The sequence below is a fragment of the Dreissena polymorpha genome, chromosome 8 (genome assembly GCF_020536995.1).
Source record: "Dreissena polymorpha isolate Duluth1 chromosome 8, UMN_Dpol_1.0, whole genome shotgun sequence".
In the NCBI taxonomy this organism is placed as follows: Eukaryota; Metazoa; Mollusca; class Bivalvia; order Myida; family Dreissenidae; genus Dreissena; species Dreissena polymorpha.
The window spans coordinates 67,651,585-67,663,887 of NC_068362.1; the positions used below are offsets into that span (position 1 = coordinate 67,651,585).

Sequence of the window (12,303 nt, forward strand, 5' to 3'; positions counted from 1 at the left end):
TATAGAGCCTAGGGCTACTGAATTTGGTGTGTAGTGATATCTAATAGTCCTCTACCAAATTTGTTCAAATTATTCCCCTGGGATCAAATTTGACCCTGCCTCAAGGGTCACTAAACTGAACCTATGACGTTTACCAGGGGAGATTACTGCGGCCGTGTGTCTGTGACCAACAACAACAACATCTTGTAAACATTAGATAAAACCCTGTCATTTAGTGCCATTTTAGATCAGATGGTGACTGCAGCTTACAAAGGAATTGAAGTAAGAAAAAGTGTTATGAATGTTTTTCTTATAAACTGAAAAAAGTTGGGTTTTATTTAAATATGTTGAAAGTGAACATATATCCGGATAAAAATATTTCGGATGACATGTTAATTTCATGTCTTTTTTGTAGTGTTTAAACCAGTTTAATAATATCTAATTGATTTTTAAAACACAACTTCCATGAACATAATTATTTAAAGAAAAGTCAATATATGATACTGCATGGTAAACTCAAACTTTGTATCCAAGAGAAGGTGTTGGAATTAATGAAGTGCAATGTTCTTAACTATCGTATATGCTGCTTTTTAATAACTAATGATTCATTATTTCATTTGTGAATCGTGACTCATGAATTGTGGATATGATTTTCAATTGCTCAACGATCCATAGATCTATATATTTCTGACCATTTTATAATTTTCTTAAAATAAGTTATGAATTGATCTTAGAAGTCAAATGTATTACTTAATTATAAACATTTATAAATATAAAGATATAATCTTTAGATTATCATAATATTCTCAGGCCTGTTGGTCTTAGGGATGTGTGGGTTGTTAATTATATTTTGAGATGATTCTTTACAAAGAAAGATGCTAGTATTGTATTTGTTATAAATGTGTGAAAGGCTCTTAGAAGGAACCAGAGATTAATTAAACCTTAACCAAACACTAACAGGATTTTACGGGTTTGTAGCTGACAACTTTATAAATAATTGTGATAAAAGGAGAAATTGCTCATTCCTTCCTATTCCATTACAATTTTCATTGTCGTCTGCAACCTCTTTCAAATTGGGAAAGTCCAAAATGTGTCGTTTGGTAAAGGGTTGAGGCATTTTGATTCCTATGGGTCTTGTGAATCTGTTTCAAATCAAATGTGTAGATTTGATCTTCAGCATCTAAAAATATGTGAAATAGAAAGAACGACAATATGTTTTGGCAAGATAAATGTACCTACGTTATAAGCAAAGGACCTGTGAAACAATTCCCGGGCTTTTTAGTCTGTTTAGTTAACACGGTAGTAACTTTTTCCATATATAAAAAAGCTCACCCTACCAACTTTTAAGCGCCCAGTGGGATGAGGGATAGAAAGAGAAAGTCAGGCCATCCTTAAAAATTCTTTTGTTTGGCATAACCCGACCGACCCACTAAAATCGGCCCGACTGAATTTTGTTTTTTTGTTACTTTTCAAAGAATTTTTTTTTTTGCATGCCGAAAATTCTTTTCGCTAAATTTTTCCTTTCTGCTTTTTATCCTTTCCAGTTATTTGCGTCATTTAATTGAATGCTCTTTTAAGGATATCTGGAATAGCAATGAACAAAACGCGTACCGGTACTTATTCGAGTCGCCTATTTTTATGCGATTAATTAGACTTTAAATACAATTAAACCGCTCCTGTTTTTCTTGTATCCCTTTAATTAAAATACGTTGCTGTCTTTCAGGATAGTTTGGGAGTAAAAAACAAATTAATTAATTATCACCGTTCAAATCAATTCGGCAAATCGGCAGAGATGTGTAATATTATCGCCATATAACTAATTATTTAATTATCACTCTTTAATTCAGATTGGTAAATATTCGGTCAGCTTAGACATATGTATTGACAGGTATTGTCACGTTTTTGTTTCATTTGCTTATTTCTTTATACGAATTTGCGACCGGCCGCTATTTTGAAGGCAGACGGCAATATTAAATGTGTTTTCAAATTATACAACATCTGCGCATGAATGACCCAATATTATCCGATAGCTCCACCCGTTCTCACGTTTCATTCGACAATGTCATGTCATGTGTAAGCGAGCTCAATGTTGATTGGCCAGCTACCATGTGCACTTCAATAACAATAAGGTCAAGCGATGTCTAATCGAGTACATACCGGGTTTCGTTAACCGTTCGAATTTCGAATACTTTCATTGAAACAAAGAGACAAATATAGAAAACCAGTCCGGATTAAAATGGCGGATGTTTTCAACGAAATTTTACCAGATTTTCGCATTTTCACAATTTAGATATTTCTTGAGCCAAATTCCCAATATTTTCGCAAATGGGGAACGACAGCGGGAGCATTGCGATCATGTTATTACTGGAATAAATGCTCACTATTACAGGGCTCACGCTGTCGTTCGCCATTTGCGAAAATATAGCAAATTTGGCTGAAGAAAAATATAATTTGCGAATATGCTAAAATCTCCTTAAATTTCATTGAAAACATCCGCCATTTTAATCCAGATTGTTGTTTTTTTAACTATTTTTCTCTTTGTTTCCATGAACGTTTTGAAGCCCATATGGTAGCTGGCCAATCAACATTGAGTTCGCTATCGGGTAATATTTGGTCATTCATGTGCAGATAATGGAATACACAGTTTATATTGTCGTCTGCCTACAATATAACGGCCGATGGCAAAAGTCGTATAAAAATAAGCAAATGAAAAGAGGTGTAACACTCAATTAATTATTTTTAAGCTGATCACTTTACAACTTTCTACCGACTATCTATCTGAATTAAAGGATGATAATTAAATAATTAGGTACATGTTGAAGATGTTATACCTTTCTGTTCTTGATTAAAATTAAAATGTTATAATTACTTTGTTGTTTTTTACTCACAAACTATGCTATTGTAAAGTAATATGTCAACCAAATAGTATATTAGTTACGTATTTGCTAAGTTACTTGTTTTCATTTTCTTTCAAACGATATGCAATTATTATTTCATGTGCAGAAAGCGTACAATTTTTCGGACTGTCGTTTTCGTATAAAGTATTTTTCGTCGATTATATTATATTTTCGATGTTCTTTATAGAAAAAAATAGACTTACAAATACACATGCCGTGATACGGACATTGCAGAAAAATCTTTACCAATTTCCTTTCATGAGGCAGAAGACTTAGAGCTTTATTTGATAATTACCTTTCAGTTTGGTATATGTCGGAGTTCAATGTCAGAAAAAAAAAATACAAAAAAAAAAAATCCCTACCTACCTACCCACCCAAATTTACCTGGGTCGGGTTATGCCAAACAAACATATTTTTAAGGATGGCCTCACATGCTTGAGTACATTTCAACCCATGTGCATTGCACGTTTTTTTCGCACAAAAAAACAGTGGAGCGATACAGGGCCATTATGGCCCTCTTGTATTTTGTATTGTGAGATTTGCCTGATACGCTGAGGTTTCTTACCAAATCTGGTACTGATACTATTATATTGAGAATATTGGCAAAACAAATCTGTCGAGACTCAGGTGATTGATCATCTGTTAATTGAAGGTACCCCAGATGAGCAGGAGACTGCTGAACCTGATAATGTCGTAGACATGCAGAATCTCAACAAATCAATTATCAATACTGTAAAGATGACAAGATTGATTACTGTTCAGATTTTCAGGAGGAAGGAGACAATGAGAAGAAGATAATCAATTATTTGAATTCCAATCTCTATTCTGATATCTGATAATATCTAGTAATATATAGTAACATACTTGTTTTATGATATTACTAGATACAACGTAACTCCAATATAACGCGCTCCGTTATAACGCTGAATCCAATATAACGCGGAGGGTGCTTGGATCCCATTTTTTCTCCAACCTTCCATTTGATTTCTGATTCAAATCCGTATTATGCAACTTCATGTATTTTCAGACAATTTAAAGATGGCGGCAACCACATGTTGATATTATTGCTTTATTCAACCGTCCGTTGAGCCGATTATAATCGTCTCGAGGTTAAACAACACCGACAGCTAATTGGTGTTAATCTGTTGTGTAATGTCAATAAAGGTGTGAAAAACTCGCGTGTCAGTGTTTATTACATGTATTCCTCATCAGAGCGGTTCAGTGCGATAATTTCCATAAGTTAAAAGCAAGCGGGATAGTTATACAATTAAAGTAATTCAAAACGATTGAAACATTCTTACTTTGATATGGTTGCAGTTTCACTATATTAAATGAGCGGCTGTGAAATATACTGCCTACAGTATAAAACAACTTTTTCTGTCATTTCATTATCATTGTAGTATTATGTCATTTAATCTTTCAGTTCGTGTATAAGAAATTAAATAATGCAGACGATTTAGTTACATGCAAACGCAGTGTACCGGTAATTGCTAACAGAGTTTCACTTTCACTTTCGCGCGGTATCAGAAAGTCCCCGGGAAACACGTGTTTTGCATGTGTATGACGCAATAAAACAATTTTTTGTACATGAGTCGTATTGCATTCAATCTAAATTTAAAGTCGCTCGTCCAATGAAAGCTCTGCCCCATAATGCACTGTACTCTTAACACTTCTGAAAATGGCATATATGCGTACGGTTGTGTTTACGAATTTCTTAAACATATATCGTCATTAATGTTCAAGATTATTATTTTTTAAGTGATGTTGCAATTTTATTGGACTATCGGATAAATGTGCACATAAGAAAAGCGGTATGTATACTGTTATCGATACGATTCGGTTTATATGCATGTATTTGCGTCAACACAGCATGGCAATATACATGACCTATATTATAGGCTATTCTATACCTGTTTTTTTTATAGCGCCCTGCAGTAAATGAGCTCAAAACCTATAACGCGGATCCGTTATAACGCTGTTTCGCGGCTTGGACCCCATTGACCGCGCTATATTGGAGTTACAGTGTAGTACATACTTGATATATGTCATTATGATATAAATAAATACTATGTTTAACCGTCATTTCATTTTGTGTTTTCTCTCTTTTTGTTTGGTCTGACAAACACTCATCCGGTCTGACAGAATTTGTCAATCCGTCTGACCGAATGTCTGACATCAATATGGAAGTTTGGTATTGTCTGTATAATGAAAAAGAAAAGATGGTATATACATGGACCTATATAGCTACTATACATTCTTAGCTCATCTGAGCACAATGTGTTGTCCAACTTATTGGAAACCATGATGTATGTCATTCATCTGTGTGTGCTTGTGTGAGTCTATCAGTCTGTGTGCCAACTGTTTTTTCAAACAATATCTCCTTCGTGCTGCTGGAAAGAATTAGCAAAAACTCAACGGGAATTAAGTCAGCTATGAAAATAGTTAAAATGTTATCAGTTGGTTAATTCATTAAGCCTCTGGGCGCTAAATGGAAGTTTTAAAAATTGAAACTTAAAAAATCTCAGAAATTGTTAAACCTTGAGATTTAATATTAAGTATGTAGCATTGTATCGTATTGTTGAAATTCTGCAAATTTGGTTAAAACTTGCCCACCTAACGGGTCAAAAGTTTAACAGGGACTTATACAGAGAATATTTCTTAAATTGTATTTGTCTGAAATAGAAAATCCTCAGGCTTCCATTTTTATGCCCCCAGAAAGAATGATCGGAGGTATATTGTTTTTGGCCTGGCTGTCTGTCATTGTATGTGTGTGTCCAAAAACTTTAACCTTGGTCATAACTTTTGCAATATTGAAGATACATGTAGCATTTTGATATTTGGCATGCATGTGTATCTCATGGAGCTGCACATTTTGAGTGGTGGGTGAAAGGTCAAGGTCATCCTTCTAGGTCAAAGGTCAAATATATGGCTTCAAGCAGTAGGGGACATTGTGTTTTCGCAAACACAGCTCTTGTTGGTACATGGATCTAGAGGGCCTTTTCAAATAATGCTCGAATAAAGCGGCAGAGTTCAAGAAATGCCCTGCCCCTGAGATCACTAATTTTGCATAGATTAATAAAGGGAAACTTTTCTCTATATATATCTGCAAAGCTCACCCTGTCATGTTTGGCATGTGGTATATATATATAGAAATCCTGTAGGAATTTTGTTCTCAAGTTATAACCATGGGGTCAAACTTTTCCTCATCTGGTGGTGATCAGTTTCTCATAGACTTATTTAAGGAAGAACTTCGTGTCTGAAACTGCAATGCCTAAGTTTTTTTTAATCAGTATGTAGCATTGTCTACAGATCCTATTTAAAGTTATTTCAAAGCATTCTGTTTTCCGGAGGTTTTTTACGCAACACATTAAGGTATTGAGCTGATTTTTGGTAAGTGAGTCTACATACATGCCCTACAGATGAAGTGTGAAATACTTTTGAATCATTGATTTTTTACGAAGTTATGGGCCTTGGACTTATAAATTTTCTCTATGTTACCATTTTCGAGGTTGTTTACGCCACCCTTTCAGATATTGAGCTGCTTCTTGGTACATGAGTCTACCTACATGACCTACAGATGAAGTGTCAAATTTTGTTCTGGTCCATTGGTTTTTGGCGAAATTATGGGCCTTGGACTTCTATTTTTTCTATAATAACTGTTTTCCAGAGTTATTTTCAGCAATACTTTCAGATATTGAGCTCACTTTTATGTATCCGGTAGGGTGGCATATAGCAGTCAAACTTCCCTCTGTCAGTCTGTTGCATGAGTTGTAGACGAAGTGTGAAATTCATTCTGGTCCAATGATTTTTTGTGAAGTTTTGGGCCTTGGACTTAGAATTTTTTATCTATAATAACCGTTTTCCAGAGTTTTTTGCGCAACACTTTCAGATATTGAGCTGACTTTTATGTATCCGGTAGGGTGGCATATAGCAGTCAAACTTCCCTCTGTCAGTCTGTTGGTCCATGTGTGTCCATCTGTCTGTATGCCGTTTTCTGGAGGATTTTATGCAAAGCTTTCAGATATTTAGCTGATACACTGTGACTCCAATATAACGCGTGGCAGGAAATTAGAACGATGTATCTTGGTGTTTTTAGAAAAACAGGTTCAAAATTACATGCATCAAGTATATTTCTATATCTTCTAAGACAAAACAAAGACGTCAATATCAAATCGCTTGAAAAAGATATTGACATTACATGTGGTAAAGACATGCAGACAGTTTTATTAGATGATTATTTTGTCAAACTAAATGCCACATACATTCCAATGTAAACAAATAAACAAATGGATTAATTCAAGGTCTAAATGTGTGTAACTATATCATTTACCATTGTGTTGACAAGTATTAACTTTAAAAAAACACAAGACAAAAGTTTATAAATAATAACCAGTAATTGGTGAGCAATTTGATGTACTTTGGTCTTTAGGGTTTTATAAAAATACAGAGTTGTGAAATTTGAACTTGATTTTTAGCGAGGCTGTTTTCGGAAAAAACCAGAGCTATTGTCATAGCCAGCTCGTCGTCCGCCGTCCAACGTCCGCTGTCCGCCGTAGGCGTCGTGCTAAAACCTTAACATTGGCCATAACTTTTTAAATATTGAAGATAGCACCTTGATATTTGGCATGCATGTGTATCACATGGAGCTGCACATTTTGAGTGGTAAAATTTCAAGGTGAACATCATCCTTCAAGGTCAAGGGTTGAAAAAACAAAGTCAAGGGAAGTAATAAGCTTTAAATGGACATAGTTATCTGACCTGCCCACGTATATATTTTTGTTAAGTAAATCAAAGCAGCGCAGTAGGCGGCATTGTGTTTCTGACAAACACATTATGGTAAAGGGTCAAGGTCATCCTTTACGGTCTACAGTAAAAAATACAGATTTAAGGGAAGTAATAAGCTTTAAAAAGGGAGAAAGTTATTCAATATTGAACATAGCCACTTTATATATTTGGCATGCATGTGTATCTCATGGAGCTGCACATTTTGAGTGGTGAATCTACAGTCACGGTAGTGGCTTATAATTATTTGCCACTTAAAATAGACATTTGTTACAGACAACTATTTTTAAGGGAAGTAATTTATATAATTATAAATCTCATATTATATATTTCCCTTAACCAAGAATTGAAGTTCTTTTAACAGTTACTGTACAGAATTATTATTTTGATTATTTATAACCCAAATGATTGATTTGTCAAAGTTTTTGTAAATGATATAATTTTAATTTCTTTGATGTTCATTACATACCTGTGGACTTATGTCCATAGATACATAATCAACTCTGGCTATGATCTCTTTAAAACCACAGGCCTTGGTTGTCAGTGATTGTCAGTGATGTCTGACATGGTCATAATTGACCCCCCCGTTGGATTGGACCAAAATTCAAGGGAAGTAATAACCTTTAAATGAGATGATTTCTATACCTGCCAAATGATAAATAGAATTTTATTTCAATGCGGCGCAGTAGGGGGGGCATTGACAGTTTCTGACAAACACATCTCTTGTTGGGTCACTAGGTCAAAGGTCACTGTGACCTCTAAAAAAAAAAATTCTGACAAGCTTTCGCAGCCTAGCGTGGCACCCGAGTTATGCGGGGCTCTTGTTTTAAATTTGCATTATCAAAGTTGTGAACAGCTATTTTTGTGTTTGTCTGCATTTGATATTCGGCTTCTTTATAATATCTTTTTCAAAATTATTTTATGATAAAGTATTTCTATTACATTTTTCAGGACTCCACAGAATTGCTGTAGAAACAAATGAAGATTCAATTGTTACGCAAATGGTATATTTCCCATTTTAGTTAAAAAAGTTTTTAGACTTCATTGGTATGTTTACATCTATTGCTCAATCTTTATAAACTATCTCCAAAACAATTCTTTGTTTCTTTTAAAGATGCTCATATGAGTAACTTGATAATTCACACATGTGTATGTAAGTTGTCATTGTGTGAGTTCACTGACCAAGTTCCATAACTTTCACCTGCAACAAGGCTGAGTTATGCATGTAGATTTCAAATTCTTTGTTTGCCTACCGGGTTTTCTGTTTGTCCTTCCATCTGTACTTGTGATTGTCAAAGGAATCACTGCTTGAGCTCTGACATTCAAGTAACAAACATATTAGACAGCATGTGACCTTGCGTACCTCCATATTTTGGTTTTGATTTTGTTAAAAAAAATGTAGCAGACATAATAGTGATTGGCCAATCTGTCAAACAGTTTGTGCATTTTGCCATCCACCTGTCAGTTTGTGGTTAACCTAAAATGATAGGTTACATGTAATTTGGGTCAATGGATATTTGGACCATCTTATGATGTAGCGAGGCAAAATGTCAAAGATCATATGCTTTAATGGTTTGGAAACAAGTTTTTAAAACTGAACTGTCTGAACCCTCACACTCTTGCAACTATGTCATAAATATACACGAATAGCATGTTAGTGCTCCTTGCTGATGAACATATGTGAGCTGGCAGTAACTCATTTGAATATTTTTGGAAACATTGTTGTAACAATTATACAATATGTAAAACATGTGCAATTGAAGCCTGATATATAATTAAGTGAACTTGAACAGTTCCATTTGGCTGTAACAAGCACCACCTGCTCAAGGTTACTTTTTGTTGTTATTGTTTAGTTTTTGAACATAATACCATTCAACATATTAAACTATGGTTAAAAAGAAACACATGCTACTTATCAGTTTTGAAAGATTATCTTATTGAAGAATGTCAGACACATGGTCAGACTTAGACTTCTGAATTCCCACTTAAAAGCATATTGGCTGTCCGATTTTCCAAGACATAAAACTCTTTTGTTACTAGGTGTGGATGAGTACCAATATAGGGCAGTCTTTTCAAATTTGAAAGTGTTCTCTTTATTGTTTACCATTAAACAGAAGAAACCAGAAACTGACATATCACAGTGAAGTTTCATCGCATTAACAATACATACCCACTTGATTATGCAATCAATAATTTATGTTATTTTCATGCCAAACCGGAACCTTATTTTTATGCCCCCCTTCGAAGAAGAGGGGGTATATTGTTTTGCTCATGTCGGTCAGTCGGCCCGTCAGTCGGTCAGTCGGTCCATCGGTCCGTCCACCAGATGGTTTCCGGATGATAACTCAAGAAAGCTTACGCCTAGGATCATGAAACTTCATAGGTACATTGATCATGACTCGCAGATGACCCCTATTGATTTTCAGGTCACTAGGTCAAAGGTCAAGGTCACGGTGACTTGAACCAGTAAAATGGTTTCCGGATGATAACTCAAGAACGCTTACGCCTAGGATCATGAAACTTCATAGGTACATTGATCATGACTCGCAGATGATCCCTATTGATTTTCAGGTCACTAGGTCAAATGTCAAGGTCACGGTGACTCGAACCAGTTAAATGGTTTCCGGATGATAACTCAAGAACGCTTACGCCTAGGATCATAAAACTTCATAGGTACATTGATCATGGCTCACAGATGACCCCTATTGATTTTCAGGTCACTAGGTCTAAGGTCAAGGTCATGGTGACTCGAACGTAAAATGGTTTCCGGAGGATTACTCAAGAACGCTTAAGCTAGGATCATGAAACTTCATAGGTACATTGATCATGACTCGCAGATGACCCCTATTGATTTTCAGGTCACTAGGTCAAAGGTCAAGGTCACAGTGACTCTAAATAGTATAATGGTTTCCGGATGATAACTCAAGAATGCTTACGCCTAGGATCATGAAAAATAATAGGTTCATTGATCATGACTGGCAGATGACCCCTATTAATTTTCAGGTCACTAGGTCAAAGGTCAAGGTCACAGTGACTCGAAACAGTAAAATGGTTTCCTGATGATATCTCAAGAATAATTAGGCCTAGGATAATGAAACTTCATAGGTACATTGATCATGACTGGCAGATGACCCCTATTGATTTTCAGGTCACTAGGTCTAAGGTCAAGGTCACAGTGACAGAAAATGGATTCACACAATGGCTGCCACTACAACTGACAGCCCATATGGGGGGCATGCATGTTTTACAAACAGCCCTTGTTCATTGTTAAAGCTCTGGTTATGTACTTAGTTAACATTTTGGAAAGGCATTTAATAAGTTAAATTACACACTGGAATTTACTGCTCTGTTTACCATGTCACCAGAAACGTTAATATAGATTTATTTACCTTTTTGTTTTAAAATGATTTATGTTTTTTTATTGTCCAGCAATTTGTTAAAAAAAGAGATGAATTATTTGACCAACACCACACGAAAGTTAAACCTGAGCTGCTTACTCATGGTAAGTTGAAGAACCTTTACATGATGTACATGTATATAATCCAGTTTGAAATTTTTAATGATGTTCCATCATTTGGTCAAGTTCAACTGTCAAGAATTAATTATTGATAAAGCATTTGTAGAACTTTACAAATATCAAACAAAATAGTATTTGATTTAAACTGATTGATGAGTTAAACCCCAACCAAACTTTCACCAGCATTGATGGATTTTTTAATAACTTTACAAAAGTGATTTGCACACTAAGACATAGTGCCAAGGTTGCGTAGTAGGTTTCTATATCCATTAATGTATTCAATGAAATTTTGGAAAGAATCCTTATATTGCAGCATTGGATGCATTTTGAACTGAAACAATATGATGTAAGTACTATCAAGTGCAAAATACCAAGTTCCTATTCCTAAAGCTTGTTATTTAAGGTCAAAGTTTAAATTAAGAAGATTTAGGAAATGATGTCATTCACACATGGTTTATCATTGATGGCCATCTGACATTTTATCTAAATTTAGACAGATTCTCAGCAGTCCATGTTCAAGGTAACAATTCTAGGTCAAAGTTGAAATTTAGGATATGGGCATATAACACTTTGTCCAGGGCATAATTAACTTTGTCCAACATGGATTGATTTTCATAAAATTTTAAGTAGAATTGAAATGCATGATGAACCAAAGTGTCGCTCATAACACCCAGGTCCTTAGATCCAAGGTCAATGCCACATTTCAAAGTCAAAGTTCCAGTGTAAGAGTGTCATCAAAGCACTTGTTTAAAAAAAAAAAATCAACAATTTGAAGATATGATGTTATGTGATATTTGCATACACATTATAGACAGATTATATTTACAGATTTTATTTTGTTTATCCAGGTCTTCATAAGATGGAAGTGAAAATTAGGAAAGAATCCATTTTTCAGCAAGAGGTATATTTAACAATGGTTGATTCATAATTTAAATAGGCAGATATGCATTAATTGATTTTCTATACGGCATGTCTATAACTAAAACTTCTTACAAATGGTTGATACCATATTTTATGACTAAGTAAAACTTTGGCTGCCACAGCATGAATTTATTTGTATAGCGTAAGGCTTTTTAATTAATAGCAAATTCCACTTCCCTGTATGACACAGCAAAGAATTGCTAAAGA

At 34.8% G+C, this 12,303-nt stretch overlaps 1 protein-coding gene across 1 annotated transcript in view; it reads left to right on the forward strand.

Annotated features, from left to right (window-relative positions):
• The window catches only part of LOC127841510 (uncharacterized), a 113,977-nt gene that overhangs the window by 49,718 nt on the left and 51,956 nt on the right, over positions 1-12,303 (forward strand). The window contains exons 5-7 of the mRNA XM_052370381.1: positions 8,610-8,662; positions 11,088-11,160; positions 12,024-12,076. Of these exons, the coding sequence (XP_052226341.1) occupies positions 8,610-8,662; positions 11,088-11,160; positions 12,024-12,076 (179 nt within the window). The remainder of the gene's footprint in view (positions 1-8,609; positions 8,663-11,087; positions 11,161-12,023; positions 12,077-12,303) is intronic.